Here is a 27,059-nt window from a genome sequence, read left to right on the forward strand (position 1 = left end):
GGAAAGTGCATTAATGTAGTTGAAAGTTTTGAGTAATCCATCAACAGTCATTCTTAAAGCTGTTGATAAACTCAAGTACTGACAATAGCTATATTGAGTTTTATATTTGGGAAACATCTATCATAAATAACACACTAAGCTGTTTGGTTTTTGCTTCTGTTATTTCACAGCAACAACTTCGAATGAGGGTCAAGTTGACCTACACCCATAAAGGTTCACCGCTACAGGATCTGGCAGAGGTCAACAATTTCCCTCCTCAATCTTGGCAGTGATGACCACAATCCCTCATCTTAATCCCCTACTAAGGGAACTCTGGGAAGAATCCCCCTGACTGATCTCATCTGACCGTATCACCGCAAAGTGCAACCCTGGGATGCACGGGAACAAATGAATCTGACATGATGACAATGATTTCTGAAAACATATCCATTAGTAACTTTTTTTTTTTTTAATTGATTTCACCTCCAGCTTAATATGTCTGCTTGTATTAACTACTGCACCCCATCCATCTGTTGGTACACACACACGCAAACTCTACGCACCTGCACAACACTTCCCACCTGCTGTTTCCTTTTGTTTTCTATGTTGTAAAGACCCCCACACTCATTTTATTGTCAATGAGTGCACAGCAGCTTTTCTTTATTTTTTTCTTGCTTTCTTTCCCCTTTAAATACATGTAACTCAAATCTAAGACTAACCATCTTATTACATCCATCACTTTTTTTTATTTTTTTTTTTGCTGGTCCAAGATCCTAAAACCTTTAATTTTCTGAATTCAGTTTTGTCTCAAAGGTTACAGTAAAGAATTTGCTGGCTCTAGATCCCAATACTGAGTTGCACTTTTATTGAATTTCATGGCTTACAAAAATGTTTGTCTTAAAATCATCTACCCTGAGATTTAGTTTCATTTTGATACATTTTGCTTGAAGTTCTTTTTGCATTTACTTGTTTAGGAGGAAAATCAAATGTCCTATATGGATCAAAATGAACCACAGAATATTTCTATTAGTGTTCGCTGTAGGTGTTTGAATAAGAAGGGTCGATTTTAGACTACAATCATGTATGAAAGTAACTGAAAACCAAAGGCTTATTCTTCCCCTTTAAAAACGATGAATATAAACATTGTAGTGGAAGCACTGAGTATCTCCTTCTCTAAGGTGTGGTATCAGGGATGAGTGGCTCCTCTAAGGCATGAAATAAATCTGTGCTTTTTGTGTAACTTGTATCACTGGCAATACAGCTGTTTTATAAATTTGTATTTAATATACCATAGCGGTTAATATTGTTCAATTGGATCCAATCAGGAAAAACGCCCCAAGCGCATGGGGAAATAGTGGATGGTACATTTCTATAATAATGGGTAAAGAACAGATTCTTTCTAACATGCTGACATTCTCTAACATTCTCTAAGAAGAAAAAAAAAAGTTTTTAATTGTTTAATGAGGGGGTTGCAAAGTTGCTGGCTAACATTTATCCATTGAAAGTAATTTTGAAGTACAACAGCACTTTTTTTTTCTTAGCTCCTAAGCTTATCCTGAAAAGTTGTTATAATAAAACATAGGTTTGTTCTGGTTTAGTTCAGCGTACAGGTAGCATTTTCATTCCAGAATGAAATCTTTTTTTTTAATAATATAACTTTTCTGTTAACATTTAGTAACTTGCAAGATGTATCTATTGTACTAATTTCAGTGATTTTAAATATTCTAATTTTGCCTCTGTTTAGCCTCAAACTCCTGCACTAAGATTGCTTATCAGCAAGACCTGTCTGCATCCATAAAGTCTTACTGCTTCTGTCACTCAGATTTGTAATAAATAACCATAGAAGAAAATATTTGTATGTGTAGCTGGGCATTTGAATATGATCTTGAATGTAGTGCAAAGTTCTGAGCACACTTTTCTTCTACATTTGGGTTCATCTCATAACAGCCTCCTCTTATCCCATTTACCACGTATATAGAATTGGCTATGTCAAAAAAAAAAAAAAAAAAAAACCTGTAAGCCATGGAAAATAGACCTTTCAGTCAGTTAACATTCTAATCTTGGGCATGTTCTAAAATGTGTAGAAATAATGCCTGCTATTAAAGTGTGCCTTTTAATGTATCGCAGGCAGATTTCCTGGTGCCACCCCTTGTATTGGTTTATTCTTTATATTTGGACATGGCTCTGCATCGTGGGCTGTTATGTGTTTAATTATTATGTCGTGTCTTGTAAGACTTGAGTAAACCTCAGTACCTGTATCACTACAGCTTCCAACTAAAAGAGAATTTGATTAGCAGAAATGTAATCTTAATGTCATTTTAGTTGCATTTACTTCACTATCCAGATGGATTCTGTTACTGTTTTTTTTTTTTTTTTTTTTTTGATGTTTGGCTTTTATGTATTGTGCGTACTCTTTCTTTTTGTCATAACACACCTTCAAATTAAGTATATAAATTACTTACTGTTTTATACTCCTGAAATCTTAAGTGCAAATTATTAATAGTCTTTAGTTTTTAAATGCAAAAACAAATTCTGAGGTGGATAACTTCCTATTTTCTCAACAATAGCTGCTGTTAACTGTTATATTTCTCACAACATAGTTGTTTCAAAATTTAACTTAAAATGGGGTATATAAACCACAGTCACTAAATTGTGAAGTGTACGGGACAGTAGAAAGTCTTGGAGATTTTCATTAGATATACCTGAATGCTTTAGTGTTACTGATTTGTAATATGCTCCTAAAGCTAACATAATTTTCTTTATGGTTGATCAAGCTTTAGTTATTAGTTACTTTAAAGTGTGTGGGGTAGGGGGTGGGGTTGGTTTAAGTATAAACTATTGAACAGTAATGCCAATTTACTTTGCGTTGGAGATGTAAGAAATGTTATGTTAAAGAATTAAACAACACAATGGATCTCATTCTTTAATGTGTGTATATATTGATGACATTTTCTCTAATTGACAGAGTTGATAAGACTCCGATTCCTTGTATATTACAGAAGAAACAGCATCTGCTGCCTGTATATTGTATATAATTGTACAAAATATTGCTGAATAGATATCCAATTGAAGACCGGTTACAAATTAGTTATGATTACTTAATGGTATACAGCTATTTAATTTTTCATTGAGGGAGACCAACCACTTTCCCTGTGGTTTGTTGAATCTAAAGATGATGCATATGTTTGGCATACATTTATCTTGCTAAAACGAAATTACTTTTTTTCTCAAAATTGTGAAGATTTTCCTTTAGTGGAACAATTGATAAGTTGCTGGTGGCTGGGGTTTGTTATTTGGGGTGTGCTAAAAAAAATTTAATTGTTTATGGAGCAAGTGCTAAGCTACTGAGTAGGTTGATTGTAGTGGTGTGCAGTAAAACCAATAACACAGATATCTGTTTGTTGCTTTGGTCTGTTTGCATTCTCTTTAAGGGTGTGAACACTTTGCCAAGGTAGCAAGATCTGCCTTCAGCATTGCACTGTATAATATTACTTGGCTTTTGTTTCCTGCTCAAGACCCTATCTAAGTCTGGTTTATGTAGATTGCATCCCTTGAGCCAGACTGGCACTCAAGAGATAGAGGTGCACATATAATTGTAGTCTGGCTCTTAGGGTGCCTTTTAACACTGGACTGCTTGTAATGGGTAGTGGTGTGTTTTTTTTTTTTTTTTTTTTTTTTTTTTTTTTATAAATTGTTTAAAATGCATAGCTCAAATGAAGTATCTAATCTCTGTCTGAATGGACCATGCTTCTGCCCACTATTAGTTGATGGAACTTGCCTGCCCCATCTCAAGCAGAGCTTTCGGCTCTTGGATTGATTTAATTACGAAGTAAAAGAAACTGATTAACTCAAGCAAATAATAAAAACCGTTGGGTAAACCTTTCTTTGTTTTCATAAAGACTACCAGTAGAGGCATATACGGTTATGAATGGCAGGCAGGCTGCTGAAACGGCAAGAGGCTTGTTTCTGTATTCTCTCTTGTGCCAAGAGCTGTGTGTCACTTTTTGCATTAAAAAAAAAAAAAATCGACAAACTTATTCAGTTTTGTTTGTGGGTTTATTTTTGCTCTGTTTTAAAAAAATTGTTTGTGCATGCTTGACATGGGAATAGCCTCACTGGTCTTGTTAGCATTTGCATGGGTCACTGCTGTTCATTTTTCATAGTGCTGTACCACCTTTCTGTGGGTGTCAGTATAAGCTAGCCTACTGTGTAAAGCTGGGAGGTGGCAGTGTAGCTTAGTGCTTACATTTGAGGACTGAGAAGCAGAGTATTATGGTCTTATTGTCGAGTGTTTTGAATGTCTAAAATAAATAAAATGAATGAGAGTATGAATCTTTTTTTTATTATTATTATTCAAGCGGAGTTACTCCTTTTAGGAAATAAAACTTTATTGAGCACTAGTTTATTATTTTTGTTTGCACAGACAGTAACTTTCCACTAGTGTGCACTGAGCAAACAGGCTCAAAAGGATTGAAAAATATGTTTTCCTTTTCAATGCAAGTCAGTTCATTACTTGACTGGCTTCTGTGATCAGTCTTAATTACTGGAAAGGGAAATCTTCATGTTTGTTAATCATATACAATGCATTTGCAGCATTGCTGAAAAATTTATGAACAGCAATGGAACCTGTAATCTAAATGTTACCTAGTCTATGTGTGTGGGTTGTATTATTTTTTTTTTCTTTTCTCCTGCTGCACAAGGTGAAATGTACAACTTACGGACAGCTGCAACAGTTCAACAATTTTTTGCTTGAGAGTCGCATGTGAAAACCATTGTAAATGTTCTCAATTCTACACCTGTATTTTATTTTTTAAATGCAAAAACTTTTCCTGCACTGGAACATAATGTAAATTAGGGTGTAAACCTCTATTAATAAAGCTTCCAAGAGTTTTGAAAATCTTTTAACTTTCACACCATTCCATTTGATGTGATTTGTATGTTTGCCACATTAAGTTGGATAATAAATGTATGTTTGTTTAATTGTGAGGGATGGGAGAGGAGAGAAAATAAATACCCCCCCCCCCAAACAAATCCATGTTGTTGAGTAGGTGACTATATTAAGTCCTCCTTGTGTATCTCCAATATGCTACTACACAAAATCTAAATGGTGACAAAAAGAATGAACTAAATTGAAATTGTTAGACATATTTTCACATGTACTAGGATTGCAAGTCCCTTGGCCTAAAGATAGATGGGAATTTCAGAGTTAAATTAAAAAGTTGTAAATAATTTACATTTACATGAGACATTTTAGAATTCTGTGTGTTTATTGTCTTGGGTTGGAAAAAAAATTATGATCAGTGACCTAATAAAAGTCGATAGGAAACTTGTGTTGTCTCTGTTGCTAAAAGTGTGTTTGTGTGTTAGTGGTAATTGTATAAACTAGGCTAAGTAGGGAAACTGCTCATATTGAGGCACATGTTAATGCAAATAATGTAATCGGAGGAGAGAGTAGGTTGTAATGTTGAGATCATTAACATACCTGCAACAGTTGAGTTTAATTTCACCTAATTGCAAATGACACTTGTTGCCTGTCCAATAATTATTAATACATGGTTTTTCAACTTAAATATGTGGTTTTTCAAATTTGTGTTAATAGGTACTCTGTCCACTTCAAAAATCACACGGAGAGATGAGAAATGTATTATCTGAAGGACTGTAAATCTGTATGACAGTTTGAGCCACTTACAGGATGCTTCATAAATCACTGGAGTAATCAGATTCCAATGGCATTGTTCACAATGATGTGCCCAGTTTACTGAGGCAAGTAAAATAAGACCTCAATATGACCTTCAATTCATAATAGAAAATGAAATACATCCCTGATATGGGGTATGATATAGAGTGTCATCTCACAGTTTAAGCAGCAAGAACTCACATTTGAGGACTTGCATAATAAAGCCCCAATGTTTTGAAAATGTTTTATTTACAGCCATTTTTGTTATTTTTCTGAACATTTACTGTATTCAGTTTTCATGATGTCAAATAACACTGATGTGGGGTGGGGTGCTTCTTTAAATGAAAGAGGCAATTCCAAATCTATTCTGTGTAAAAAAAAAAAAATTAATTAATCCGTTATCTTTATAAAGACCTTTGCCAAAAACAGATTCAAGACATAATTGCAGTCAGGGTGCTAATTGGTTCTTTATCCAGGCACTTACAGCATCAGGCACTGGTGCCTGCTCGCTGTGAAATTGTTTACTCAGGCCAAGTTTAATGTATCCTGATCCTAACTCGAGAGCCTGCGCTGCTCTGGTGACAGCAGCCTCCTGGGACAGAAACCACCTCGGGACACATGTGAGTTAGAAGCAGAGATTCTCTAGGATTCAGCAGCTGTTATTGTTTACTAAATGGGTTAGCTCAGTTCCACCAATAATATCTGCCTTGTAGTCTCTTTGTATGAAGCTTCCATGTTTGCAATAGGTTTCAAGCTTCTGTTAAGAACGTCTATATTAAAAGTATACTTTAATGATAAGGTGAAACATCCATAGAAGATTCCTAAATAAAACTAATATTATCAAGAAATTGTGTAACTTTAGAACCCCGTCCTGAACAGAAGTTACTGTTTTTTTTTTTTTTTTTTGTTTTTGTTTTGTTTTTTTTATTGATTTACAAATGAAGGATTTCGTAAGTAATAAGATTGGGGAGTTGCAGCGTCTGTGAAGCTTCTGGTTACTGTAAATAATTAAGCTGTTTAGGGGAGAGTCAAGGCTAATTGGAAGAATTATTATGAAGATTAACCCTCTTTGGTAAGACTGCTGACATGAGATCATATTATTTAGTGGTAGAACCACACAGTGCAAGCAGCACAGGAAGCTTAACCCAAAAAGGCAGACCACTGGATGACGCTTACTCTTGACTGCTGTAAAGACACTGTGGCTGCCCATGACATTGACGCCCACGTTTCCATGGCAGCCAAAGTACTTTATCACAGACTTGCTCTTAAAGCTTCTTATTTGCTCTCTATTGATAATGATGACGCCTTAACACGACCTTTGATACCCAGAGCATGAGCAATAACCTCAGCAGTCATTTACCAAGTGTTTCCAGAAACTGCTGAAGCCGCTGCTTTTCTCATTGAATACTAATTAGAGTATACTTGTTATTCAGTTTGTTTCTTCAAAAATACTGGGCACTGCGGATTCAGGATATCTCTAACATAAACACAGACTGAATGGGGATATGGGTGGAGCTAATATGGATAGAATATGTGGTCCAAATAAAAATGTTGTACTAAGATTTATTTTTTTCTTTCTATTTGCTTACATGTTAACATAAAAATAGATCTATCATTGTAATTTTTGCTACGTGGTCAGTGCTAAGTTTATGAGTACAATGGCAAACAATACAGAGACTTGTCGCAAATTAATACAATGATGACAAGTCGCTGGCCACATCCAGACTTTTTCTTGTCATGTAAAAATTCTTAACTCCCTACCTCTTAAAATGATTTACATGCTGTGATAAGAACAGTACATGGTCTGGAATTACAGGCCATGTTCAGCAAGCTGATAAACAGAGAGCTGCATGACAGGTGAATAAATCTGACACGACTGCTGTCACCAAGTGTGTGAAACTGGAAAGCAACACTAGCACTGAGGACAGATTTCTGTACTGCATCGAATATTTGCACTTCTAACCCCCCACCCCCCTGGTTTTTATCTCAGCTGCACCTTAAATTATTTAATTTCCACTTAATTGGTTCAATTAAGCAATTTAGGGTACAACTGGAACAAAATACAGGAGACACACCAGCCCCCCAGGACCAGGATTGGAGACGCCTGGTCTGTACTACCCCAAAAAAAGAAGTACTGAGCGAGTTAATGTTAGTTTCTTTGAATGACGGGTGAGATTGATTTGGCCAGTAGATTCACGACTGAGAAGGACGGTTTCAATCAGACCAATAGTAGTAAATACCGTATTATGAATTGCAATGCAGTATTAAAGATTAATAGCACATAAAAAACGAAATGCCTAGAGAAATATTGATATATTATAATACATTTTCTTTTAATGTACATTATTATATATTCGTTCATGTTTTTATTTCGCATCTTTTCTTGCAGTATTGTGGCAGAACCCTTACTTCCTAAATAAAGATAAACAACCTCGTGAAAAATGAATACACGAGAAAGTCTATTTTATGACTACAGTACAGTAGTTACGAATGCTTCATGGGGCGTGCATAGCATATGAATAATTCAGCGCCCGTCATATTTTGCACTGCTGGCTCGCTCTCTCCGCCTCATGAATATTACTCACGCCCTCCCCTTCTAGTGTATATTGATTATGTCTGTCTGACAGCTCAAGCCCTAGCGGCGTTCAGCCTTGTTATGGCGTCTAATCAAACTGAAATGGGGTGTGATTTCCTCTCTCTGCTGCGTTGTGCGTTGGGATTTCCCAGATGTTAGCCGGTTTATTATTTGTTTAGTTATAGAGATTTCAATGTAAATGGAGGAAGAAGAGATTGCTGCATGGGCAGTACCGTGCCCCGAACCAGACCGAGACAAACAGGGGGGTGTCGGAGATAGTGGGTCTTATTCGGCTGCCCTGCATGACACGGAGCTTCATAAAACAGGGTCAAATCAAAGAGCAGCTCACGGAGACAACACTGGATCAGGGACCTTGGGATCGGGGATACGTGTATTGAAGGTAATGTTATTACTAATAAATCCATAATATTGTCTGAATATGTTCATGTCATCGCTACTGTACATATATACTTCATAGGCCGTATGAATGATACAGTATAATCTAAATCCAGCCTATGGGGCATAGAAGCTGTGGAATAAACACTGGTTTTATCTTTCATTTGTATTTTTATAATGCTTAACGTTGTGGTAAATATCAATATTTCAATATATGAATATACAGCTTTTTAAAACGACAGTTTTCTTATTACACTGCGAGGTATTACGAGGTAGCTGAATGTTCTGGCGTTTTTGACAAATTCAGCTAACCTGTGAGATTAAAAAAAAAAAAGTATTGTCATTTAAACGTACTCATTATTTATATGTTGTGTATAAATGCCAGTCAATTGCAACTGATAATTCTGAGTAACGGCAAAAAGGCATATTTGGTGTGAACCGTGAATACGTTAAGTACGCCGTAGCTTCATTTAAAGTTCCGGTGATGCGCCTACTTTTTGAAAATCGGTATTCTTAAAAGATGCGTGGGTTTGGCATGCGTTATTTGTAATTGTGCTTTTTTTTGCAGTTAAGAGAACGTCTTCTTGTATGCAGTTCACTGTACAAAGTCGACCAGAGATCCAACACGCTTTGATCATTTATTAACCATTCACTGCTCAGATTTTGCTTATTTGTTAACGTGTTGGATTCTGAGTAAAGTCCAGTCCAGGATTTTTGTTATACATCTATGTGTGCGCTTCATCTGTTTGCAAAAAGGAATGTACAATGTTAAATAAATAAAATAACATTTTAAATGGTGGACAATCATTTATACTAAATATTCTTCATTAACTCAGTTAAAGGTGTTTTTACAGCTGGACAGGGTAATGACCAATGCTTAAGAAACATTATTAGACTTCATTAGAGTCACAGTGAAAATCAAGCCTGGGAAACAAAACGATCTACAGAAGAATGATACGTTTCTTGGGAGTAAGCTCTTATGCTAACCAGTTATTACTGCCAAAGTAAAACCGGTCATGAATCCTCCCTGAACTTGGTTTGGTGTCTCTGTCTGCAGTGCAATATGCAGCGGAATGGGAGCAGCAGCTGTGTGACACGAAAGAGCCGGTTTGGATCTCGGGAGCGGGACTGGCTGAAGGAGGATCCTCAGAGAGGCTGTGTGTTCTTGCACGGGAGTGGTGACCCCCAGCCTCCCAGCTCCTCTGGCCCCATCTCCTCCTCTACCTCACAGTCAGACCTGCTCCTCGTCCTGTGCACCACCCACACCACTGTTGCGGAGCTCTGTGCACAGGGCGATAGTGACGGGCTCTACCTGCAGCAGCATGGGGATCTCATCAGGTAAGGGTGAGAAGCAACACAGGGCCAGCTGGGTTAAGCTAAACAACCTTGTCCATAAAAAGGTTAAATCTTTAAAAGATGCACACATAAAATAAACCAATATTCCATGTGCTGAAAATAAGTTTTTAGTTATGTATTATGTGTTTAGTGTTATGTATGAACTAGGAGGGGTATCGAAAAATCAACTGTAAAATACAAGAACAATATTTTAAGATATTTGTTTTGTGTTCATGACCAGTTGAAGAATAAGATGTAAAAGTGAACATTATTGTGCTCACTACTAACCATACTCATTCTTATTGATTATTCTAGAAGAAGGCTGTATTAACCAGGCTCATTCTTACTTATTGATTATTCAAAGTTAGTTGCAGGTGTACTGTAGAGACAGACCTCTGAAACCTTATGTTATTAGATCAGTCAAATAGAAATTCTCTTGCTTTCTGCGATGGTTATTGGTCTTGTTAAAGTAGTAATCTTCATAAATATTTAAAAGCTACTATTTAAACCACACCACGGAGAAAACATTATACCTCATTGTATGCATAAGCATCCCAGGGAGAGAGCTTATATGTATTTTATTTATGTATTTATTTTTTATAATACTAATCAGCTGTCACTGGTGCCACATCTAAACTGCTAATATATCATAAACTATTTGACTGAATATATTTAACTTAATATTTTCAATGATATCACTTTGAGCTGTGGCCTAATATGGCTGCCATATTCGGCACACAACAGTTTTCTTTGATTTTTGTCATTCACTTTTATATTACAAGTGTTGTCTTTGTGTTAATAATCTGGTTATTTCTAACATTCACACAGAAGTTTCTTGATATGCAAATAAATTATACCCATCTCTGGATAAAAGCCATAGCATTTATTTAAAATCTCTGTTTGCAGATGCAGCGATCTGTTTATCTGGCAGTAATACGTACAAATCCGGTGATAAGAACTGGCAGTTTGACATTAAAGTAAATAATATGATTCGGGCAGTCGGACATTGTTGTCCAAAGCATTGGTGGTTTGATTTTTCAAAAACAGCTTAGGTTTTCAAGTTGATTTAGTTTTACAATTCAACTGAAAACTCTGGATTCGTTTAAGGAACCACAGCAAGCAAATCCATGGTGAAGTCAGTGACAAAACTGCAATACACATTTTCTTTTCAGTAAAACCATAAGCTGCCTATTTGTATTGAGGAAGATTTTTTTTTTTTTTTAAAGGATTGCTGACCCATATGGTTTTAAAAATATGTTCTACATAAGAAGGTTGTTTTCCTATCCTGTGTTGTAAATATGCCCGTTTTGGCCAGAGGGCTTCAAAGACAGTGGAAATGAGTGTGCCTAGAGCTGGAACTAAATTAATGGAATGTAAACAAACTGTAGCCAGAAAGTCTAGTCTCTAGTGAAACCACCTCCTGCTCAAGATACATATACTTTATCATAGCTTATTGAGTGTATATGAATCTGGAGATCTAAGGAGGTGCCTGTCCACACCAATCAAAGTGTTGAATTAGTGCTGAAATACTCGAAATGCACAGTTGTTGTGCCAAACAGCACTCCTGATTCAATCTTGTAATCTACAGTTTACATTTCTGTAATACCTAATTCAAGCACCCAATGTTATTTTTTATTTTTTTAAAACCATTCTTGAAATCATGCAATGTGTTTTGGGGGATTTGTTACTGTGCCTGTGGCTTACTGACAAAGTAATGAATCATTTTTATATAAAATAAAGATTTCGCAGGAGCAGAGTTAAGTACTCCCTGATATAAGTATCCGGTATTAGCATTACATGCAGTCTTAGCTGTGATGCGAGTACTGGTGTTGCAGCTGCCTTGCAGTGCCATACAACTGACAGGATTCTCAAACCCTCAGTGTGACCCTGGCACTGAGTCTCCTAACAGGAGATAAGGTGAAGCTTCGATCAGGAGTTTAGGAACCCTGTAGGACCCTGACTTTGGAAATCAAGGGAACATTTAGAAAATAACACGTTAATATAGTTTTGTTTATCGTGACACTTTTTTTTTTTCTGTGTATGCCCCATTGCAGGAGGCTGGACCCCAGTGAGCGCCCTCTCCAGATTGTGTATGATTACCTGGCAGCAATGGGCTTTGAGGACCCACTCCGCATACAGAGCGAAGCTGCTAACTCTGACCTCAGCTGCATGATGCGCTTCTACAGTGGTAAGTCTATATTGCACTCTATGGTCTGTGGTTCTAGGAGGTAGATCGTTTTCTGCTCTTCCACTTCTTCCAATTTTGCACCTGTAGGGTATGGTACAGTTGTTACTCAAGAAACGTTTGTGTTCTCTCACTCACTCTCTTTTTATCATCAGTGTTTCATAGAGCCTGCCCTCTATGACAAGCTAATAGCCAGTTATCCTCTTAGTTCTGATAGGCTTTTTCTATGAGAAAATGGGACTTAATGTTCTCCCTGGCCTTTACTATAAATAACTGGGCCTGTCATTGGGCTATGGTTTTATTATTATTATTATTATTATTATTATTATTATTATTATTATTATTATTATTATTATTGTTGTTATTGTTTCTGTGTTTTTATACTGTCCTTCAGGTCAATCTAATAATCACTATATTCTAATGCATTCGTATGAAAAAGATAATTTGATCGTCCTACAGCCATCACATATATGGCAGCGATCCCATGGATATCAGGTGCTAAAGAAAGCATTGTTGGTTGGTACATTATTCAGTTGTCCAGAGCCAAATTCTCCTGGAACATCCATGCTATTCTTTATTGAACAGATGCTATTCAAAGCAAGGATGTTCCCGGAGTATTTAGTACCGGACAAATCGACAACCAGCTGTTGGTGGCTCGGTTTACTCAACCATTGCCCCAGCATAGTGTTGAGGGGCACTGTATTTTAGAGGTTCTATCCTTTTGATGAGGTTCTGTCTACTATGTGAACACTAAGGAACCCATAGCAAAAACATGTCTTCATTTCCCCATACACCTCTGGGTGTGTCCTGGAAAATCAGTATGGTGGATACACACGCTAGCATTTCTCAGATGAGGAGCATTTAACTTGTCCTGACACGTTGAACTGCACTGACACACTCACCAGAGAGCACTCTGCTATAAAGTGTCCTTGAACTGTTGCCAGGGATGACCTCATTAACACACACTGATAGTCTCAGGTGCTTTATTTTGTTGTTGCCGTTCTTTGTTTGTACCGTTATGATGTGTGCACAGTTGTGAGAAAGAAAAAAAAAAAAGAAAAGGACATTTGTGTCTCCATTGTTGCACATGTTTGCTCCATACATTGCATATGTTCAATCTGTTTTCTATCTAAAAAGTAATTGGACCCAGAAATTCAGCATTGTTTTTTCTGTGACCAGGCCAGAAAGTGGTTGGTCCCAGATTGTGATGTCTGTCTGTTTCAGTGAGTCACTGCTGACTGATCTGAAGCGGAGCTATGACCAGATTTATGCAGTTCTAATCCAAATCAAGATACACAATAAAACTTCTGTTATCTAAACAAATTGGGACCAGGGGGTGTTTGCGAAATCACTTCGTTTGGATAATCACATTTTTACAGTGTTGGTAGTAGAGCTTTAATATTGGTATAGTACAAAGAAATGTACTGATTTGTGTTTTTGATATCTCCAGTATACATTAAAAAGTGGAGCACAGTCTTTGTGTTTTCTGTGCAGTGTCAACAACAGAACATATATGCTGGCAAATTAAGTAGACTATAGTTACTATAGTCAGTGATACTCTAATGTTAATAATTTGTATCTGAGAACATGTGCTTGTTCTTTCATAAGTTTTATGATCCAGCCATCAAATATTACTGTCCATGAACCTTGATACTAGACTTTATCTTCTTTGTTATCTAAGTGGTTAGCATTTACTCTTAACTTTCTTAAACTACAAAGAGATAACACGTGTAAATGATTTTTAAGCAGTGTCATCCCTTAACTAATTGCACAATGTAAAATCGTCTTTTTAAAGATGAACTTAAGATTGCCCTAATGTGGTAGCCTTTTCAAAAGCATTTGTGAATTTTGTTACGGCCACAGGTAGAAATTAAATGTTGCAGCCATTTGCACCATTTTCTTAAGGGATATTATGCGGTCTTAAAATGCAGCTTCTGTTCCAGTAATTGGTTCCTCTTCCCTGTTAAAGCAAGTTATTTCAGGTCTCAGAAACAAGAATGGGGACCAAAGCATTCTCAAATGCAGACTTGGCACACAAAACAGAACTTACTCTTTCCCATCACCAGCAGAGCATTGTTTGACTACAGTTCCTTGTGATAGTGGTAATAGTGGGCTGCCCAGTGAGAATAGTGCTAAAGGCTTACAGGCTTAAACATTCATCTGATCAGAGTAATACTGGCCAATTAAAAAGCAGTGTCATTTACAACCCTGCACTGGGATAACCTTTCTCCCGCACCACTAGGATTTGCCCACTTCCCTCAATAGACTGATTGAACTACGGATACAGGCTGAACTTTGAACTTTACTACTCAACGTAGGACCGGTCAGTAGGACAACTAGAGGAAGCTGTCTAGAAATGACACTCTTAAGCATCTTGTTTTACACTGAAGTAATTGCTTCTATAAGAACATAAGAAAAACATAGGAAGTAAATGCTTGCTTGGTAACCCATTCCATACACTCACCACTCTGTGTAAAAAAAAAAAAAAAAAAAAAGTGTGTACCCTCAGTCCTAAGACTCAAGTAAATTTTAAACTGTGTCCGCTGGTTCTGGACCCTGAGGTGCACTAGACATAAATGTGTATAATCAAGCCTCCCACAACTGTTCTTTGTTCTCCAGCTTTTCAAAAATCCTACTTTCTAGCATCAGTTTCTCCTCCCTGGACTCTGTTCAAGGCCGCACCACTTTGTGATCAGCGTGCAGTACTTTACATTTATTACATCAAATTTAATTTGCTACATTTCTACCTAGGTCTGTAAGCTGTCTAGATCCTTTTGGTTTTTCTGGGGGTCTCAGCAACGATCACTGCGGCTGCGCCCCACATGGCCCCAACTAGAACTTCCAGTATCTTTCTCAAGCAGCAAAAAAAAAAAAAAATGTATGTGGTTGAAAATAACAAAGGTTAAATAATTTGTCACACTGCCTGAAACTATATCCTGAATCAGACCTTGTCAGTATCCATGTTTCTATTTCCTGATGTTATTCCGCAGGGTGTCTTGTTGGGGCTGTCTGCCTGCCTTGGAATTTTAAGGGGTACTTGGACAGGGCTGCTGTTCAGATCTCTAAAATGTTATTGCTTAGTGTTTGAGAGACACATTTTTCTAGGAGGGGCAGTCTTTTTGTGCTGAATTTTGGTGCTCCTATTTGTCCACATGCATCAAGCCTGGCCTAGAGGGAATCCATCTCTTAGACGATGATTCAGCATTTCAGTATCTGTTTGTTTGTGAGGCCTGATTGAAACAGACTGCTGAAAGCTTGACGCGTCTTGTAGTCCTACACTTTTTATTTTAAATGGTACAGTGGTAGAATGTCACTGATAAAATATATATCTATCTGTATATCTTTGAATCAAACAGCAGAATAACTGACCAAGAATTAGCCTTACTATTTCAATCTCCCTGAAATAGTAAAGGGTGTTTATTATTATTATTATTATTATTATTATTATTATTATTATTATTATTGACTGTTCAATAATAATTTATCTTCACAGAGAAGCCTTGCAGTGCAGATCAACTGGAGCGCATTTTGCTGAAGGGAGTGTTTAGCGTCCGCAAGGGCAAGACACAGCTGCACAAGTGGGCAGAACGGCAGGTCATCCTGTGTGGCACCTGCCTCATTGTGGCCTCCGTCAAGGACAGTCTCACAGGGAAGATGCACATCCTGCCTCTCGTAGGGGGCAAGGTAAGAGCTGAAGGACTGTGAGCTAGGCCACAGTGTGTCTAGTGGTTAGAGCTGAGGAACTGGGAGTGAAGCAGTTTAGTCTATTGGTTAGATTTGTGTGGCGAACAGATTGTATAACTGTTAATGTTTTCGAACCAGTATGAATGTTAAATAAGAGACTTCTCTGAATGCCTTTATTAAGCCAGTTGTGAGCAACTGTGAATGGTTTGCGATGAGCTGAGTGGTTTTGTGCTCTGCAGGTAGAGGAAGTGAAGAGAAGACAACACTGCCTCATGTTCAGCTCAGCGGGACCTCAGGCTCAAACATACTTTGTCAACTTTGATTCACTGTCTGACTACCAGAGGTGGCATCGACAGGCATCCAAAGTGAGTATATCTATCTTAACTGTCTACCTAAATATATGTTTATCCAAATGTCTTCAGCTGCTGTTTTCCTTTTAAGAAATATGGTGCAGATGTTTTCCTGTCAGAAATGAAAACCGAAACCTTATGCCTAAGTTTCCATTGTCTTTATCATTTTTAAAACTAGCAGTGCGTCAACAATAGAGGGTGCATTTTTATATGTCTGCTGTGATAAAGCACACTGTGCTATGTCTGTTTGTATGTCTAAATGTAAGCTTCCCTGGTGTAGATGCTTCTGTTATCACGGCTGGTTCATGGCTTTGATAAAACAACCATTACAGAGACCACCTCTCTTTGTGAGAGACTCACAGCTCCCCTTGGACAAATACAGGATCTTCCTCTAATTGCTGTACGTATTTCCCCACCTTTTTTTTTTTTAATTAGCACTCCTTCTACTGATCTTTTACCCCAGCATAACTATCTTGGTGAATAAAACAAGGTTGCTTAATCGTATGAACAACTGGACAGATTTATTACTAGTTTTATTCGTTTTGAAGAAATAAGTTTGTTGATCTCTCCTGATATCTTACAATATGTTTTAGATTTATTTATTTTTTTTTGTTCAAGAAAATGTTTAGTGAGTGAGTGGGGTTACAAAGCGAGAGTCTGAAATTGCATTTACTAGGATTACATGCACAAGGGATCGATCCTTTTGTAATTGATTGTTTTGAATCCCAAAACAAATGTGCTGAGTTTACACGTCAAACCCAATCAGGTTCAGGAATCAATGCTTCTAAACATATGCATTTGAATCAGATAAAAAAAAAACCCTACAAGGGTCCATCTCGAAACTAGATGTCATGCACAATATATAGTGAAAAAGGCAACAACTGATGCAACAAAATCTGACCAGATTCCCATTGCAAAGCATTTTTAGCCATATTAGATAGTTTGAGCCTCATTCCTTATTCTGGTGGTGAGAACCAATTTAGAGAACATATGAACAAATGGATGCTATAAAAGAGGGGGAGCATGTTCAAGGTAAACAAATAAGAAAAATAGGGAGAGAAAGAGGGGTAAAAGAGGGTGAAAATGGGGAGAGGGGAAAGGAGATTGTCATGGTTGTCCGAGGACAATAAAGCCCTTGTGTGGTTCAGAGCTCTGACTCACCGCGGCTTTGCTGCTGTGAGGGGACTGGAGGAGTGCCAGAGAGTATCAGAGAGCCTGCGTGCCTGGGCACCATGGCTAATAGATACTTCCAAGGAGATTCCTGCCTGCCTGCCTGCCTGTCTGCTTTTGTGAGAGCCTTGGGCTCCAGGCTGTTTGATAGGCTTTTTACAATAAAGCTAGCCTTTGAATGCAAACTACCAGGAAACCATGTTAGACTGCCAGACCTTTTGCATGAAGAGTGTTTTTTTTTTTTAAATAGAATACGAGTAAAGAAAACTGCACTAAAGTATTTTCTTCCTCTCTGGTTGCATCTGGTTTCTATGTTTGTTTATGAAATGCAATACAGTGTTGATCTCCCAAAGATAATTCTAGTCAGAACTAGAACTACAGTACAGTGTAAAAACTGCATTCAGTAAATTGAGATTTTAACTATGCATTATACAAGCACATAAACCAGTAGGTAACAGTAACTTTAGAAACAAAAAGGGATACAGTAAAAGTGAAGGTTGTAGTTTGCAGGAATCTGCAGGTTTTGTTACACAGAGCTCCGAAATGCTTCCATTGCAAGCCTGCTGAGTCAGGCATTTCTGACTTTCACATAGTCAAAAGTTTAAATATTAACTGGGTTTGACTTTGGTTGTGGTATATTGAGGTCAGATGCTGTAAGAATTTTAAATCCTGAGATCTATGGGCTGCTGATTAAAGGGCCTTTTTGTGTACAGTTACTACTGTTGCTGTGATTGTTGGATTATAATGTATTTGTGTGGGTGTGTGTGTTGGGGAAATAGATGGGAACTTTTTTATTTATATACAGAGTACAGTACAATAAATGGAAGCAGTCCAACCAATTTTATTAAATAAGTAATCATTGTACATTGATCTGGTGGTTTCAAGATTCTACCTACTTGTATGTAAACAGTTGTTGGTGGTTATTGGCTTGTTAAAATCCCCATATGAAAAAGAAGTGAGGATTGAGCATATCTTTGAGAAACAACAATGTGAAATAAAAAAAATTAAAAAAAAAATATTTGGGTGCTTTATTTAGCTAGTATGTTCAGTGGCATGTTTTATCAAGGTAGATAAATAAAATGTATGTAATGTATATATATATATATATATATATATATATATATATTATATATATATATATATATATATATATATATATATAGATATATAATTATATTATAAACATCTTAGGCGACAGTATAATATATATTAAAATCTGGCTGTTCAGTCGCGTGTTTGTATTTGGCAGCCTGTTTCAGTTTACTAGAGAAAAAGATGTTGCTGCAGACAGGAGACATGACCCAGTTTTAACCCTTGACTTGCCTGTGTGTTGCAGGTGGTGTCTCAGACAGTGAGTGTAGTGGACCTGTCCTGTTATAGCCTGGAGGAAGTCCCGGAGTGCCTGTTCTACAGCCAGGACGTCACACACCTCAACCTGCGGAACAACTTCATGAGGTCTGACAGGACAGGGGGGCTTCACAGCCTCAGCAGGTAACCCCAACTGCACAGACATGTGTATTGGTGATAAAACAGTTTAAACAGATCCCACCGCCTGGTAGTTCTTTCACTTGATCCTGTATTAACAAATGCTGCTTTCAGGTTGTTTTTTACTGTAATATACACCAAAAATGTTGGTTCCTGACTCTTCCACAGCTACACCTTACTGGGAATGGTACCAGAAAATGAAAAGAAAAAAATAGGATATTGTCTGCAAGCAATATAGGGTCAAGGAGACTTGTTTATGTCTCATTACAGAAATGAGCATCAATCAAACTCTTTCTTCAAAGTATACAGTAAAAGTGACTTTGTTTGAAATACAGGCAAAAGTTGAGTGTGTTAGCCACAGAACCACTCCAAATGACTGCCAACAGCAAAAAAAGGAAAGGTTAAAAAAAGAAAAGCAAAAAAATGTCATTTGAAGCTAACTCTCGGAAATGAGGGAGGGCAGGGCGTGGCGGGAGGGGGGTTAAGAAAGAGAGGGCAGGGAAGCATGTGGTCTGATTCAGACTAGAAACCGCCAGCTATAGAGAATGTTAGGAACATGAGAAGTTTATTGGTGTATTGATTTAACATGTGTTTTGCATTTGGTCTGATTCAAAGAACAAACCGCTGCAGACTGTACTGTGGGTATATGAGAAAGCAGTACATTAGTGTATTGATTGATTTTACATTTTGGACTGATTCAGAGTAGAAACTACTGTCAGCAGAGAGTGTATCATCGTGTAGGTATATAAGGAGTATGGTTTATTCTGTATATTTAATTTGTGTTGCCATAATCATTTAGTTACCAGTAGTATTTGGTGACCATTTGGCATGCAAATACTTCACTTAGGCTGCCTTTTAAAAATAAATGAATAAATAAATAATTTGTTTAATTTCCTCTATTTTTTCTCTTCTTGTTTTTTATTGCTGTAGGTTTTCTCAGATAAAGAGCTTGAATCTCTCCCACAATCGCCTGGGTTCCTTTCCTGAGTCTTTGTGTGAGATCCTCACGTTAACCGAGCTCAACCTTTCTTGCAACGGGATTCGCTCACTTCCTACCCAGATTGAGAATCTGCACAGGTCACTTTATTTTAAGTTATTCTTTAATAATATTAGATATAATAGTTTGATTTTAAATGCAAGTGAACAGACTGTGGTATATGTTTAAACAACACAAGCCTCTCCCTGCTGGTACTTCACAGGAGCCTGAGATGGTTGCTTCTTCTGAGGTGATGCACATCACTAACTAACGCCAGGTTTCCATCTGCAACTTGAAACCTATCTGTAAAACTCAATCCATAGTCCAGTCTAGAACTCGATGTTGAACAAAGATAAAAAGCTTGCCTGCTGGCAGTGGAAATTAACAAGACTGATTTCAGATCACTTTCAATTTGCTTCCGGTGGCTGATGGAAATACATAATGTAGACCTTGTAAATTGAGCAATATTATCATTTAAAATTGTACTGCTGTAGATATGACAGGGTTACTGTAAAATGCATGTCAGTCAAGCTGTCCTCCAGCACCCTTTGTAATTATGAAATTGTGTTTTTAACATGAATTAAGTAAATACGGTTGTGTGGTGTCCAGCTTACAGACGCTATCTCTGGATGGGAATCACCTGAGCTTGTTACCAGAGGAGCTGGGCAGCCTGTCGCATCTTAGTAGCCTGGGGCTTTCCTTTAACAACTTCTCTGAGATCCCTGCTGTGCTGGAGATGCTGAGTGCCGTCGACAGGCTGGCCATGGCTGGGAACTGTCTCGAAAGGCTGGACCTGGGCACCCTGAGCAGAATGAGCCACTTCAAGCACATAGACCTCCGGTGAGGCTGCCTGAGAGAACCACTCTTTACACAGTTCAAGCGCTGCAAAACAGTGGGCAGTATTCACTAAGCATTATTTTTGTAAGAGGAAAGTCACTGGTAATTATGTTTATGGGATTATGTGACTTTTCTGTCAGATATTATTACAGGGCCTCTAAAACTTTGTTAGGACATGAGCCCGAGTTATATAGTATAAGAATCTGGGAATATAAGGAGGTGTATCCGATTTTTACATATCAAGACCTGCTTACCTGTTTATTATGTCACATATTTTTACATACCGTGGATCTAAGGCATGGTGATCTGCTTTTTCATGACACTGATGGATCTATATTTACCATTGTATTTCTCTAACTAGTTGTATTGTATCATTTTTTTGTTGCTGTTTTTTCCCACAGTTTGAATGGGCTGCAAGAGGTTGTGAGTGGGGGGGTGGAGGCATTGAAGCACATCACGCACATGGACTTGCGTGACAATCGTCTCTCAGCGCTTGACCTCAGTGCAGCCTGCAACCTCGAGCAGTTGCACTGCCAACGCAACAGCCTGGGGGCGCTCACACTTAGCGGCTTCGCCCTCCGAGCCCTGCATACCAGTGCCAACCGTGAGTCACACACTCATTTATTTCTTTATTTTTTTTTTGGAGATGAATGTTGGTGCTAATGAAATAGCTGAACTGACAGAACTTTTAAATAATCCCCAAACAAAACCCTTATTCTGCCGTCTGATATTTATCAGGGCCTACTGGATTTTCCATTATGAAAAAGCCAGACTGAATGCATCTGGCTTTTGGGGTCTGTTGCATCATTAGTGATTAATCAGGTTGAAGCACAATGTGTAGTTGTTCTGAATGGTGAAGGGCCCCAGTAACTGGCTTATAATGCTTACGTTCTTAAAACATATATAATACTAGTACCTTGCCCTTTGAGCCTCTGACAGAAGATATTTTGAAATGTGTAATTTGTCACCTACAGATCTGATGACTGTAAACATCTACCCTGTTCCCAATCAGTTAACTCACTTGGATCTCTCACGGTAAGTGTTTGTCCTGGCTTTATAGGGAGATTATTATTATTATTCTTATTATTATTATTATTATTATTGAAGATCCTTGCTTTCCCATGTTAGCTGCCTATGCCAGGATACCTTTATTAAAGTTGTACTTTCATGCCTGTTATTCTCCCAAAACTTATATAATTAGCTTATAATAAACCCATGTGTTATGAGCCCTAGTTTGACCACTAACAGCCTTTGACTGTGTTCCCAATAGGAATTTGCTGGAGTACCTGCCGGACTGGGTGTGTGACACCAGGAAAATCGAGGTGCTGGATGTGAGTCACAATCTGCTCACTGAGCTCCCTGGCAGGTAGGTTAGTGATGAGCTCCCTTTACTGCTGAATGGTTGGCAGGCACTGAGCAGTGTAAGTCTGTGTCGGTGTAGCTTCTGTGTTTATATTGCAATATGTTAAGTGGTTAAGGTAGTGATCAGTTTGGGTAATAGATTAAAAGGATTTTTTTGGAAATATAGATAGATTGTCAGCCTCTATTGTATTATTGTTTTGCTATTTTTTTTTTTCAAGGCTCTTGAGCAGTCTGAGTCTTAGGAAACTGCTTGCGGGGCACAACCACCTCCACAGCTTGCCTAACCTCCTGGACCACATCCCCCTGGAGGCCCTCGACCTCCAGCACAACAAGCTAGGCGAGCTCCCAGAAAGCCTTTTCTATAAGGCCTTAAAGTAGGTCATCACAGTCCCTTGACACAGCTCAAATTGTTTTCTGGTTGTGGCTGTCTGTTCTCTTAGTGTATTTGTTGGATGCTTATGGTACTGTGTATATATCAAAAAACAATACCCTATTAAACTGTTAAACTAACTGAGTTAATATATTTCTGTAACAAAACTGCTGGGTACATTTTTTGTACACCTTTTTGCAGTGGTATGAATGCTTAATGAACAGGAAACACATCTCTCTATCTCGTTCCCCTCCAACCCCCCCACCCCCCTACAGTCTGAGGTATTTGAACGTGTCTGCAAACTCATTGGAGACTGTGCCACCCAGCAGCCAATCAGAGGAGAGCCTCAGTGCCCTCCAGGAGCTCTACCTCACCAGCAACAACCTGAATGAGCAGTGCGCCGCCCTGCTGGCTGGACACCAGAATCTCCGGGTGCTGCACATTGCCTATAACCAGCTGCAATCCTTCCCGCCCAGGTAGGGACCGCTGTTTATTCTATTATACTGAAGTTCCAGTTTTTAGTTAGTTTAAAACAAGTGCGTGTGTGTGTGTGTGTATATATATATATATATATATATATATATATATATATATATATATATATATATATATATATATATTAAAAGAAAAAGAAGCGCAAACATTTCTTGCCGCGAAAATGTACCTTGAAGGCCATTAGTTGCAGCAAAAATATCCTGTTTTACAGTGTATGTATGTAAAATGAAGCTCTTGTTTGTTGTTGTTCTCAGCAAGCTGACAAAGTTGGAGCTGCTGGAGGAGCTGAACCTTAGTGGGAATAAGCTAAAGACAATCCCCTCCACTGTGGCCAACTGCAAGAGACTGCACACCCTGATCGCTCACTCCAACCACATCAACGTCTTCCCAGAGATACTCAACCTGCCAGAGATCAAGGTGAATGACTGTCTGTGAGTGCAGCTGTACCTCTAGCAAGTGTGTGTGTGTGAGTGTGAGAGAGAATTTTTGGGTAGAGAGAGCAATCACAAACACTCAGCCTGCCAGATATCAATATGAGTCCAATACCTGGAGTGATTATGTACAATCATGACCAGTATTAGAAAACTTCAAAAATTACAAAACCAATTACTGTCAGTGGGGAAATAAATTGGTCACTAGTTAACTTTTTAAGTATGTTTTATTAGTTAAGTTTGTTTGTAAAGATATTTTATTTTTGTACATTATTTTAGATTTTTGGTAATCAATGCCCCTCAAGAGTTAAGAATTAGACAGTTAAGAAAAAAACACATATGCAAGGAGAGCCTGTTTATCGATTTAGGGTAAAGCCCAAGTTGAACCCAGATTCTCTCTCTCACTGTCCAGTTGGTGGATCTGAGCTTTAATGAGCTGACAGAGATTCTCTTGCCTGATTCGCTGCCCCCAACCCTCCAAGAACTGGACCTGAGTGGGAACACCAACCTCATCCTGGAGCACAAGACCCTCAACATTATTAGGTGAGCCAATCGCTGTGTCCAAATTTTATTTTTATGAAGTGGCTGTAGTGTAATCCAACCATTATACAATGCTACCCCGTTATAATGCAGTTGTCGGGGTCCATAATTAGGAGACTGCGTTATTTGTGTTTTGCCTTATTGGCATTTTTCTTCCCAAAATGATTTGCAGTGCCCACAAGCTGCAGGTACTCGAATCCATGGTTTATTCAGATGATTATTCCCAGCCCGTTAGCAAAAACAACAACTAGTCTTGCCCTCTCACAGCAGCACATTTGCACCGCAGCTTGTCTCATTCTTTAGCACAGTGCATTTTTTTTTCTAGAGCAGATCTCTTTTGGAGTCAGTCTTATCAGGAAAGCCTCTTAATTTGTCTTTGTCTTTTAGCCATCCGCACAATGTAGATTCTGCAACACATATATCTTTTGAAACTGCTGCTTCAGTTTTACCTTTTCTTACTCTGTCCACCGCATCTAGTTTCATTTGAACCGAGAAAGAATTTCATTTTTTGCTGTCTGCAAGGCTTATATGCCTAATCTGGTTAGTTTCATAGCCTGTGTGCTTACAGTGAGATTGTCTTTCAGCCATATTGCCACTCTAAAACTGGACCAGAAGCCAGTGATGTCGGCAGGAGAATCCATGGGCTCCTCAACACTTTGGAACCATGGATACTCTGAAATGACGGGACAGAGGAACAAGTAAGGGGGAGGTGGGGGCACACAAGACAGGTCTCGTAGCTTTTTGAAATGTTTAGTGGGGGGAATGTTAATATCTTCAAATAACATTTAAGCCACAGGCACAGTTTCAGTGCCACATACTAGAAGAGAGTGCAGTTTTACTGCTTGCCTGAAAAGGAGAATAGAAAGTGATTTCCCATGTTGAGTTAGCAGGATGGAAATACTACCTGTAGTGACTGCTGTTATAAAGGTTTTTTGGTGATGGCCCCTGACTGCCCTCATCCCTCCTTCCGTCTCCCCCAGGCTGTGTGTGTCTGTGCTGGCAGTGGACAGTTTCGGGGACAATGTGGAGGCAGCCTATGGGATCTTCGATGGCGATCGCAATGAGGAGGTCCCGCGTCTGCTGCAGTGCACCATGGGAGATGTGCTGTCAGAGGAGATCCAGCACTCTAGCATTGACACCGTCTATATGAGCAACACCTTCCTCAGCTCACATCGGTACTGAGCCCCGTCCCGCCACGCTGGGTTAATTCTGTAAATCTGTGTGCCTTTCATTATCGCTAATTTCCCTGTGTCCATTAAATCACTAGACTTTAAGAGAGAAAGATATTTAAGAAAAGTAAACTTGTTTTTTTTTTTTTTTTTTTTTAATCATATTGACATTTAAGAAGAATAAATATTGTGGGATTCTCAAATAAGATTTATAATATTTTTTTAGAGTGTACTGTAGTCATGTGTTGCTAAATTCCATGGGCATCTAATTTTGAGTTATTTATATCCTTAGCTTATGTATGTTACCCGTGTCCCTTATTATATATACTTTATGTGTAATTGGATGTGTTTCTTCTCGTCAGGTGGCTGCTCTAAAAATAACTTGTACACATAGAACTAAAGCAACAGAATTTTAAAAGTGATTTTAATTAAGAATGCTTGATAGATTGTCAAGGATAGTGCAAGTTTAATATACCTTCTCTCAGATAAGAAACGTGGGAGTGTGCAATAAGTGAACGCTAATGTGCGCCCCCCCCCCCCCCCCCCCCCCCCCCCCCCCCCTCTTCCTGTCCTGCAGGAAATTGGGAATGGCTGGTCAAAAGCTGGGGGCCTCAGCCCTGCTCTGCTATATCCAACATGATCCTGGTGACCCAGGCAGCTATTTCAGCCTGACCTTGGCCAATGTGGGCACGTGTCAGGCTGTGCTATGCCGGGATGGGCAACCCCTACCACTCTCCAGGGTCTTCAGCCTAGAGCAAAGTGCCGAGGAGACAGAGCGGGTCAAACTGAGCAAGGCCATCATTACAGAGGTGTGTGTGTGTGTGTTCTGAGTGTCTGCAGGGTTAGAAATTTACACTAGCCCTGCATCCAGTCCTCGGTTTCAGAACTGCCCTTATTCAAGTATATTATAAAAAAATTAATAGGTGCAAGGAATTTGAGGGGAAAAATCATTCATGCTGTGTTTAGTGCGATCAGTTCAAAGAAAATTTACCAGGTGCCTGATTTCTCAAATTCCTGACACCTGGTCATTTCAATAATATACCTAAACAGGGGAGTTCTTAAACCCAGGACTAGTGTTTCTAACTGCAAAAGTTTAATATTTCAAATAGAGAGTAGTACTAGATGGCATAAATCAAGGTTGGAGAACAGCAAGAGAATAATAAAATGTGTGGAATAGTCAAACAAGCTATTTCTTTGTTTATATGACAGTAGACAGACAAGGAGAAATGTTATTTTTAATTGGGAGTTTCAAGAAGCTCAAACATACCCTTCTCATTCCAAACATGTCTTTTTGTCTCTGTCTTTCTTGCAGGACAACAAGGTGAGCGGAGTGACGTGTTGCTCCCGTCTGCTGGGCTGCTCCTACTTGTCTCCCTGGGTTCTCCCTAAACCCTGGGTGCGGACCGAGCCCCTCTGTGCCCAGGATGAGTTCCTGATTCTGGGGAACCGGGCCCTGTTTGAGTGGGTCTCCTACCAAGAGGCTGTGTGCACCGTGCAGGCGGTCCGAGACCCGCGGGCTGCTGCTAAAAAGCTGTGCACCCTGGCCCAGAGCTATGGATGCCGGGACAATGTGGGCGCTGTTGTGGTGTCCCTTCATATTGGGGAGGACAGCTGCACCTGTGAGCTCCCCCTGGCTACTGCAGCGGGCGGAGGAGGAGGGAGGATCTGCCCCACTGCTGTGCCCCTGGGGGATCCTGCAACCCCTTCCACTAGCAGCGGCATAGCGTCAGAGTTCAACAGTGAAATGTCTGCCTCAGAGGTAGGGAGTGAGGCCGGGTCAATCGCTTCTGACGAAAACCCCGCTGCTGGACTAGCCTCCAGACCAGAGCGCCGATGCAGCCTCCATCCGACAGTTTGTGCAATTGGAGGATTTGGAGGCGGAGGCAACAATCTGGGGCTGTTTCAGAGACAGCCTTCCTGCGCCACCTTCTCCAGTAACCAGTCAGACAACGGGCTGGACAGTGACGACGAGGCCCCACTAGATGGCGTCATTTCCAACGGGAGCAAGCTGGAAGTGGAGGTGGATATCCACTGCTGTGCGTT

At 39.0% G+C, this 27,059-nt stretch overlaps 2 protein-coding genes across 4 annotated transcripts in view; both read left to right on the forward strand.

The window, feature by feature from the left end:
• ap1g1 (adaptor related protein complex 1 subunit gamma 1) overlaps nt 1-4,888 on the forward strand; it is a 28,863-nt gene extending 23,975 nt beyond the window's left edge. For both annotated transcript variants that reach the window (XM_041221451.1, XM_041221452.1), the window contains one exon: nt 171-4,888. In XM_041221451.1, coding sequence (XP_041077385.1) covers nt 171-272 — 102 coding nt within the window. In that variant the 3' untranslated portion in view covers nt 273-4,888. The remainder of the gene's footprint in view (nt 1-170) is intronic.
• Nucleotides 4,889-8,278: 3,390 nt separating this feature from the next.
• The window catches only part of LOC121296524 (PH domain leucine-rich repeat-containing protein phosphatase 2-like), a 22,333-nt gene continuing 3,552 nt past the window's right edge, over nt 8,279-27,059 (forward strand). Inside the window, exons 1-20 of one of the 2 annotated variants that reach the window (XM_041222194.1) lie at nt 8,279-8,631; nt 9,685-9,965; nt 12,017-12,150; nt 15,641-15,831; nt 16,071-16,196; nt 16,462-16,581; nt 18,688-18,842; nt 19,767-19,913; nt 20,422-20,652; nt 21,051-21,253; nt 21,624-21,684; nt 21,920-22,015; nt 22,230-22,385; nt 22,657-22,857; nt 23,131-23,293; nt 23,720-23,850; nt 24,432-24,545; nt 24,828-25,022; nt 25,594-25,825; nt 26,329-27,059. The exon at nt 26,329-27,059 is cut by the window's right edge and continues 3,552 nt beyond it. In XM_041222194.1, coding sequence (XP_041078128.1) covers nt 8,431-8,631; nt 9,685-9,965; nt 12,017-12,150; nt 15,641-15,831; nt 16,071-16,196; nt 16,462-16,581; nt 18,688-18,842; nt 19,767-19,913; nt 20,422-20,652; nt 21,051-21,253; nt 21,624-21,684; nt 21,920-22,015; nt 22,230-22,385; nt 22,657-22,857; nt 23,131-23,293; nt 23,720-23,850; nt 24,432-24,545; nt 24,828-25,022; nt 25,594-25,825; nt 26,329-27,059 — 3,869 coding nt within the window. In that variant the 5' untranslated portion in view covers nt 8,279-8,430. The remainder of the gene's footprint in view (nt 8,632-9,684; nt 9,966-12,016; nt 12,151-15,640; nt 15,832-16,070; nt 16,197-16,461; nt 16,582-18,687; nt 18,843-19,766; nt 19,914-20,421; nt 20,653-21,050; nt 21,254-21,623; nt 21,685-21,919; nt 22,016-22,229; nt 22,386-22,656; nt 22,858-23,130; nt 23,294-23,719; nt 23,851-24,431; nt 24,546-24,827; nt 25,023-25,593; nt 25,826-26,328) is intronic. The other variant, XM_041222195.1, reaches the window with a different exon arrangement.

This window comes from Polyodon spathula, chromosome 21 (genome assembly GCF_017654505.1).
Source record: "Polyodon spathula isolate WHYD16114869_AA chromosome 21, ASM1765450v1, whole genome shotgun sequence".
Classification (NCBI taxonomy): Eukaryota; Metazoa; Chordata; class Actinopteri; order Acipenseriformes; family Polyodontidae; genus Polyodon; species Polyodon spathula.